Raw genomic sequence first — 9193 nt, forward strand, 5'->3', positions numbered from 1 at the left:
GACTCCCCTTCCCCGGCGGCCGCCTCCTCCGTCCACCGGCGATCGCCTCTTCCGCCCCAGCCGCCCTCTAATCCCCTACCACCAACCACCCTCCCTCCTCCGCCTCACTCGCGTCCGGCAAGCAAATGGCCTCGTCGCTCATGTCCATCCCCGACCACCTCAAGGCGGAGATCTTCGTCCGGCTGCCTGAACCAGAAGATCTCGCCCGCACAGCTGCCACCTGCGTCGCCTTCCGCGGAGTCCTAGCCGACGGCTCCTTTCGCCGCCGCTTCCGCCTCCTCCACGCCCCGCCCCTCCTCGGCATCCTCGATCGCGACGGCTTTCATCCCGCCCTCCCGCCTCACCCCGCCGCGTCCGCCGCCCGCGCGCTCGCCCACGCCGCCGACTTCACCTTCTCCTTCCTCCCCTCTCACCGCCGCTGGATCGTGCAGGACGTGCGCGACGGCCGCGTCCTCCTTGCCGGCGATCCCGAACCCCAAGTGGGCACGGAGCTCGTGGTGTGTGACCCCTTGCACCAGCGACACATCCTGCTTCCCCAAGTACCTAACGACCTAGCCGCTTGGCTGGTCCCTATGGTATACCGGTGCCATCTTTTCATAGCTTCCCCCGGAGCAGGCAAGAACGAGGCAGCTGCAGCCATGGAAGAGGCGGCAAGGGCATTCATAGTGGTCATGATAGCACATTGTGAAACTGGTGTGGCTGCCTTCGTCTTCTCTTCGAGCACCAGACAATGGCGAGTTGCTGCATCCAAGGGTTGGAGTGATTTGTTCCCCTGCCAGGGAGAGTCAGCCATGATGTCATCTATGCACCCTAAGTTTGTCGGGCGCCATTACGCTTATGGCTGCTTTTATTTGGAGTCCACAGTGAATAAGAAGTTGCTTGTGTTTGACACCCGAAGGATGGAGTTCTCCATTGTCGACGTCCCACACGAAACATCAAACATGTTCGGTCTAGCCATTGTGGAGGCAGCAGAAGACATGATTGGCATGTTTGATATCCATAATGATCTCCGTTATTACATTAGAGGAAACAAAGGTGAGAGTTCTAGCCAGTGGAAGATCAAGAAGACAATCTCACTACCTTCTGATTATCAGTACTATATCCAAGATTCAACGGGGAGGTACTTGCTCCTAAGAAAGATTGGACCCCTGCAGTCCATAAGGTCGTCTCCGGAGATGCTAGAGGTGGAATATGTCTCAATGGACGTCAAGACATTGCAGCTTGAAAGGGTTTGCGGTGTATCATTCGGGTTTAGCTTGGCCAGCGCACGCATATATACCAGCTTCCCACCATCCTTGTTGTCTGCACCGACAATATGAAGTGGTAAACTTTCTATTGCTTCCTTATGTCCTCCCCTTCATAGTTAGCACACAGCTTGTCTAATGTTTATACGCTTCAGTTGTGGTTATTTAACTTGTGCTTGTGGGAAAACTAATCAATCACAATAATTTAATTGTGATTTGTTGTTTTATTTGTTCTAATCACTTTCCGGATAAAATCGGAAAAGAGAAGATTTTTCACATAGCTTATGCATTCACTGTTATTTAGGCCTCATGAAATCACAAAAATGATAGAACAATTATTTTACATGAGTACTTTATGGTCAAGGTGTAGAAATAATATTGGTGTAGATCCAATTTTCATTTTATTGTTCCACTCAGCTCACGCAAATTCATTCCATTCAAGCACGACTCATCTTGTCTGCTTCTTTTATATATAACCATAAGGGGGCAGAAAAGATTTTTTATATTTTGAGGCATCTTCACATATATAATATCTTCAATTGAATAACTATTGTGGTCACAAATAAGAGACTCACTACTCTGTATAGCAGGAATAGCTTGTGCTGGACAAGCTGTTTGATCTGAATCAGCCTCATAAGGTCACTGATAGGCGGGGCACCCAGTTTTTCTTTTTGTTTCCATTTTAAGATAGTTTAAACTATTTCCCGTGCCTCTTTCCGAGTCTCCCAGTGAACGGAAAATATAAGCATGCAAAATTTGTCGGTTGTGGCAAGTACTCTTGATTTTTTTCTTCCTTTCAGAGGCATAAGTTTTAAGTGTTTTTTTGAAATTGACCTAGGTTAAAAGTTTGTTAGACTATTATGTAGTATACAGAGCCCTTCAAGGCTGCAACACAAATCTACCTTTTTTGCATGATCTAAGTTTTACCGGACTCATTTACTTATGTTTACAGACTTTGCATTGCAAATTACATGGCTAAACACATAAAAGTAAAGTTTTGATGTTGCACATAAAAGTGCCCAAGACTCGTGTCTTCGTTGTGCTTCCTTTCAACTAATCACGTGGCTACTCCTTGCCTAATTAAGTACGTGAGACTGAAGTTTAATAGTTGTGATCATCATTTGTGAAACTATGGTGCCAACATTGCTACAATTTAAGAACATGTTTCTCTATGACAGTGTGAGCCTTGTCATCTATGTTTAGTATGTTTACAGGGTTCACTAGGACCTGGTTAGCCGCCGGCCTTATCTCTGTTTTGTCTTGCATATGTAGGAGTATACATCAATGCATGGTTTTGGCGTGACCCGTATTTTGAGCATAAAGTTAACTAATGTGATTAGGCTTCAATTCAAATAATCTATATTTTGCTCCCGTCCACTCCACCATACGTTGGTGTCTACCTTTCAATCAACAAATTTTTAATTGTTTCACCAAGACCTACACAATTGTCGCTTGTATCTGAATCTGAATTTGGTTGATGTTTTTTTTCACTTACTTGAATGTCATTTCTATATATGTTTTAATCCTACTCTAATTTCTGGTGTCATTTTTCTATATCAATCCGTACTAACTGTAAACATTCCATCACACTCACTCTAGTTGGACTTCATATGGAGTTCCTATGGAAACCAAATTGCTATATTTCCTTTTTTCCTTCACATATAAGATAGAAAATAAACTCCAGGCATGGATGTTGTGTTTTCAATCTGTCATATAGCAGTGCACAGTGCACGCCTTGGTCTGCCGGACCGAAAGTGAAATATATCTGAAGTTGGAGAACACTCATACAGTGAACTGTGGTGCGGTAGTTTAGCGAGTTAGTCCATCTTAGTTGCTTGCGCATCTTCCATTAGCATGTATAGATGTCAAGGCATGCATGTATCGGCTTTCCGTTTTTGTTTCAAACATATATGCTGATATTAGGTGTTTGCATACATTAGGTACATTAATTTTTTGAATCTTGGCCACAAAAATATACTGCAACACATTAGATAACTTTTCTTTTGTGGAATAACGTCATGGATTTCTTATATCCTGTTTAATAATTAATACTCCATCCGCCCCTAAATAAGTGTGGTTTTAGTTCAAATTTGAACTAAAGCCACAACACTTATTTTAGGACAGAGGAAGTAGATCTTATAAATGGCAAGACTTCTGTGACAGAACTAGCAACCAACCCAACACTTGACAAACACTATTGCAGCATGTCATTGGACTTTTTATTTATTTTTGCTTTTGCTCATCTACAATGACGCCAAACCTAGATCGCAAATAACAGTTTGAGCGGCTGCTCTGAATAGCAAGAACAACATGTGCTCACAAGCTGTTTGATTGAATCAGCCTCATAAGATTAGTTGTAGCTAGACTTCACATCTATCATCTGTGGATTGTGACTAACCAAGACTCCTCAGTGGTATCTTCCTTCTGTGGCCTAAGTTAGATTTTTTTAATGAAACCGACCTAATATAGTAGTCTATTACTAGAATAAGGAAATATATGAAAAACAAGAACCCCCAGTATCACACCCCAGGGCGACACCTAGCCGTGGCAGCGGCGGGCCAGCTGCCAAAGGTGATGTGGGAGATTCGGCAGCGCCTTGCTGCATGGTTTTGGGCAGAGCTAGCTTGTGGCCTCTGGAGGGCGTGGGGATGTGCTCAGGTCGAGGTTGTTCCGGTGTTGCTCGGCTCTGCGTGTAGTGCAGCTGCCGGTGGCACGCATGGATGCTGTGGAAGCGGACTCAGGTTTGTGATTGTTGGCGTGGCGATGCCTACCGTGTCATGAGGTGCCACGGTAGGTGCTCCGTGCGGAGGTGCGCGGTGGTGGCTGTTGTGGGAGTGCCGGAGCCTCGGGTGAAAGCCTCGCTCCACCTTGGTTGGTGCCAACGACAACGGCACCAGTGGGTGTGGTTCCCCTCTTGTCGAGGCGTCGTCTTGGCTGCTCAGGCTCATATCCTACCTCCTTCGTTTTTGGTTCCTCCGGCTGAAGGTCGAGTTCCTGGTACCGGTGCGGGCGATGATGGCGTCCTCGTCACTTTCTCCTTGGAGGCATCGCCTTTGGACGACATGCCCTAGCCAGACGTGCCTCTGCTATGTGATGTTGCCATGCGTGAAGAACGACGTGGTCAAGCCATCGAGGTGTGTTGTGTGCGGCCTCGGGGCTAGTATGGAAGTCGGAGCGGCGGCTCTGGATCTAGTCGTCATGAAAGGGTGTCGACACTATTCATTTGGTTGACAGTATCGTTGGCTAGCCTGGTGCGCGGCCTTGGGGTCGGCGTGGATGTCGAAGCGGCGGCTCCGAAGATGGTTGTAGGATGTCGACTTTGGTTGCTCGGGTAATGCAGCAGCGGCTCACCTGGTGCGCGGCCTCGCGATCGGCGTGTGTTGTGCTTGCATTTATAACGTGCAGGTGACTTACATGGCGTGTGGCCTCGGGGTCTGTGTGGATGCCGGAGCGGCGGCTTCAGATTGGGTTGTAGGGTGTCGGCTTTGGTTGCTTGGGTGACGGTGTCGGCGACTCGCCTGGTGCGTGGTCTCGCGGTCGGCATGTGTTTTGCTTGCATTTGTAAGTCGGAGCGGCGGCTCCGGAGATAGTTGTAGGGTGTTATCTCTGTTGCTCGAGTGTCAGAGTAGGCGACTTACATGGCGCGTGGCCTTGGGGCCGGTGTGGATGCCGGAGCGGCGACTTCAGATAGGGTTGTAGGGTGTCGGCTCGGGTTGCTCAGCTGACGGAGTCGACGGCTCGCCTGTTGCATGGCCTCAGGTCTGTATGTGCATTGCTGTTGTTTCAGTTTTGGCCAGTTTTCCCTATTAATGTATGACTAACCTCATTAAACATTCTTCTTCTTGTATTTACCGTCACTTTCTTATGTATGACTAACCTTTGTTTGGTGGTGCAGGAGGAGAAACTGAAGCGGCCGCTCTCACACATGGAGGCGTGGGAGATCACCCATACGCGGAAGGACTCCAAGCCCGGCGAGCCCAAGTACTACGGCAAGAAGACCGCGCAGAGGAAGAAGGCCTACTCCGATTGGTATCTGAGGTTACATCTTGACACACCTGGCCCCATTGCGGCGGATCTGGACGAGAGGGTGGTGGTGGGCATGGGGCCCAAGGAGCATGGTTGGGAGGCGGTTCTAGATGCTGTGATCACTCCTACTATCTCCTACACATCATCCTGACAAACCTGACCCCGTTGCGGCGGATCTGGATGAGAGGGTGGTGGTGGGCATGGGGCCCAAGGAGCACGGTCGGGAGGCGATTCTCGATGCTGTGATCACTCCTACTACCTCCTACACATAGCTCCGTCGGATCGACCCGAGCCTAAGCCAACGCACGAGCACGCCCATGACCAGTGCACAGTCATAGTCCCTCTTTTAGGAGCGGCAATCTGTAAGTATTTTCCCTCTTATCTTCATTGCTCACTCTATTTTCCGCATTTAGTAGTTTTATGAGTTCCATCATGTCATACCGTAGGCCTACATGGAGTACACACGCTAGGAGACCATGGCGTGGCACCAGAGCCTTTATGCATACCATGAGCAGAACAATCGCCAGATGCAGTACGCTCTTCAGGAAACGGCGGCCCACAGGGTTCCTCAATTGCAACCAACACCATCTCCTCCACCACAACCAAGGATGCTTACCTTTGGGGAGTTTCTGGCACAGAGCGCTGGCCCCTCGCCGGTTAGTTCATCCCCAATCAATTCACCCAAAGCATAACATGCCTTTCAACACAGTCATATATCCTGTTAACATGTCTTTTCAACATCCAGGGAACCAATGGATCAACCGTTGGTGGTGGTCTTCGCAGCACTCCCGAGTCACGGAGCCCGACCACTCCGATCCACGGAGGCGGAGGCGGAGGTGGAGGCGGTCTTGGTGGAAGCGATGCCGCTAGCAGTGACGACCTGGGCTTCGGCGGACTTGGCGGTGACGACCTCCGCGGTGCTCGACGTTCTGGCGCTTAAGCCTTTGGGTTACTTGGGTGTGGTGATGATGATAAACTTGTGGTCTTTTATGGTTCTTTAGATGACTTGTGTGCTTCTTTATATGCTTTTTGTTGAATGTGATGATGCTTATGCTTTGTGATGACGCATATATTGTTGTGATGGTGTCGGACGATAGTTAGATGTGTTCTGTATGTCTATTTCCATCATATATATCTGTTGATATCTGTTGTATATTTGAATTGAATTGAACCGAAAACAAACAGAAAAAAGAAAAATAAATCAGATACAAACTATGGCGACGGCCTAGCCGTTGGCATAGGGCTGGCACGAGCTACCGGTGGGCGCCATGTGGCACCTACGCCGACGGCTAAGCTGTCGGCATACTTTTGAAACTACGCTGACGGCCTAGCCGTCGGCATAGGTGCCACATGGCGTCCATTGATAGCTCGTGGGGCGCCGCTATGCCGACGGCGGCATAGCTGCGCCCCAGGAGCGACCAGGAGCAGCCACATGGCATATGTATGCCGACAGCTAGGCCGTCGGCGTAGTATGAACCTATGCCGACGGCCAGGCCATCGGCATACAAATGCCACGTGGCTGCTCCTGGTTGGGCAACACTTGACGACGGCGCTTGACGGCGGAAACGTTGCCGACGGCCGCCCCCGTCAAGATAGATGTACGGACGCCGTCGGCATAAGAGCTATGCCGACGACCTTTCTATGCTGACGGCCTCCTGGCTATGCCGACGGCCCTATGCCGACGGGGGCCGTCGACATAGGCCTGTCCCGACGGGAATCAGGGCTATGCCGACGGGGGTTGATTCCGGTAGTGGTTGTTAAGTGGAAAAATACCATAGTTGTTCACCATTTATAATCAATGGAAAGCAACCATATGTAATGCAGCAATCATAATCATATTTGTTCGTATCCATAGACAGATATAAAGCAGAAAAATATCAAAGGAAAGCAACCGTATTCAAGATCACAAGACATGGGATTTCGGTCAAGTGGCTTTCAGGCCACCTCCATTGTGCAAAATAATAAGGATTTGGGCTTGACATTTGAGAGAGAGGGAGAAAAGGAGAGATTGACCTATAGATCATCGGCAGCCAGTACGACAATGTCCTTGACGCACGTGTTGGTGGCAGCTTGCGCTCTTCCTAGCCAGTAGCTCAACAGGTAAGCAAGCCATGACTTTGTCCGCTGCAAGCCAAGAAGGAAAGAGCAGCGGTCACACACACACACACAGAGGCTTTGTAATGGTTATTGATTAGAGTTATTTCTAATTAGGCAAAACACTGAACCAGTCTAGATTTTTTTTTTCAAATTTGTACTTTTAAGTGGTTCCACTCATAGAGACATGTTACACAAGGTGGCTTTTCTTTTGTGCAATATTAAATCAGTGCAAACAAAAATTACATTTCAGTGTGTGTTCTTATCAGCATCTGATGCTTTTTATATTTATCTTCATGCGACAAAAGAGACAACAATTCAGAATTTAGTAACAATAGTAAACAGACAAGTATCATTTATTCATATCAAGAAAGGGTATCGTCCATGATTATTATTCTGCCTAGTTGTTCTACATGAAAGATGCAGTGCGAAATAAAAACACTTGAAGAAAAAAGCATACCTGACTCCGAATGTTTTGGATATTGGAAGCAACATCATATGAAGCGGTGAGGTTGCAGCGAGATAACCCATCACAATAGACAGATTTCTAGACCAAACATACCTAATCTACTCTCCGCATATTGTGGCATCTCAAGATGCTAGCAGTGCATTGCTCTATAATTGAATGTCAAGAAGACGAAACAGCCTGTGCAGAAGTTAACCAAAACAGATCAGCAGACATCTCAAGATGCAGGAGTGCATTTCTAAGTGAAACATAAAATGGATATCAAGCAGAACAGAGGTAAAAAAATGACATCACAAATCTATCAGGAGGCAAAGCAATCCAGTCCGTGAAGGGTTAACCAAACCACATCAGTAAACTGAACTTGTTAGCTTTGTAGTAGATTGTTTAAGAAAATGGATGACTGCATTGAGTGCTCTCGTCCTGAGTTTTATACATCTGCCTGCGAAAAGACGAGAATGGGGGAGGTCGGCGGCAGCAGCGGCAGGGGTGGAGGGGATCGAGAGAGGAGGAGGAAGGAGCGGCGGGCCTTGTTGAGTGCTCTCGTCCTGAGTTTTATACGTCTGCCTACGAAAAGACGAGAATGCCCTCGATGGGGCATGGGAATTACAGGCGGTGGCACGAGTTTGAGCAGACTATTCATTGTAGCAGTGTTTTTATTGATCGGACGGCTCGGATCGTCTCACCCGAAGATCCGACGGCTCGGATCGTCTCACCCGAAAATCCGACGGCCCGGATGCGTTTGGAAGCGCTATCCGACGGCCCAGATCCAGACGCCCTGAGGAGGCTTCATTTTGCTCCACACTCTAACTATGGGATTTCCAAAATTTCTGAGAGACCTTCGATTTCATCAGAGGAGAGAGATGCATTATTTTTAGGGGTAATTTTCTCAGTAATTTTGCTCTAGCTCTTTCATTCGCTGGAGTAGGAGATAGAGTATATATATGTGAAGTATACAGATACAGACTGTACCGTGTTGCGTGGTCGGCAATAATTTTCAGAGCAATGATAAGATGATATGAAACTGACCCGTGCCGTGTAAGAACCTGCCTGGAAACTTCCTGCTGCCTTCAAGGTCAAGCATACCGCGTAGTACTGTCCTAGTATATACTATCATGCATGTTGTTATTCCGATAACCTTGTCGTATGTAAAGCAAACCAGTGGGTACCAACCAGAGTGGTTACGCAAGAGACATGAGTCATCCAATCTGAAATTGGGCAAAGTCTTGTTCAGCTTATATTAGTTCATGAGTCATTATGCTTTTTGTTTTTTCGTTAGTACTAGTATACACTATACAGGCATGATGGGATCCATTTGGCCTTATTATAAAGCACACCAGTGGAAAACAAAGCATTAGTTCAAGCA

General features: G+C 47.7%; 1 protein-coding gene across 2 annotated transcripts; it reads left to right on the plus strand.

Moving 5' to 3' along the window:
• The first annotated feature begins 119 nt into the window (after positions 1 to 119).
• LOC147961874 (uncharacterized) lies at positions 120 to 1531 on the plus strand. Of its 2 annotated transcripts, XM_087536689.1 has the most exons (2): positions 126 to 575; positions 627 to 1531. In XM_087536689.1, exons 1-2 carry the CDS (start codon positions 126 to 128, stop codon positions 1317 to 1319), a joined length of 1143 nt encoding a protein of 380 aa, XP_087392815.1. In that variant the 3' UTR covers positions 1320 to 1531. The 2 variants fall into 2 exon arrangements, with proteins under 2 accessions (XP_087392816.1, XP_087392815.1); XM_087536690.1 differs by having other exon boundaries at positions 120 to 1531.
• The last annotated feature ends 7662 nt before the right edge of the window (positions 1532 to 9193 follow it).

Source organism: Triticum urartu, chromosome 7A (genome assembly GCF_056163025.1).
Source record: "Triticum urartu cultivar PI428250 chromosome 7A, HENAU_Tu73, whole genome shotgun sequence".
NCBI lineage: Eukaryota > Viridiplantae > Streptophyta > Magnoliopsida > Poales > Poaceae > Triticum > Triticum urartu.

What these genes read in the sequence shown, in the direction of transcription:
- LOC147961874 (XM_087536690.1), top strand. Translation starts at nt 126, where the DNA reads ATGGCCTCGTCGCTCATGTCCATCCCCGACCACCTCAAGGCGGAGATC.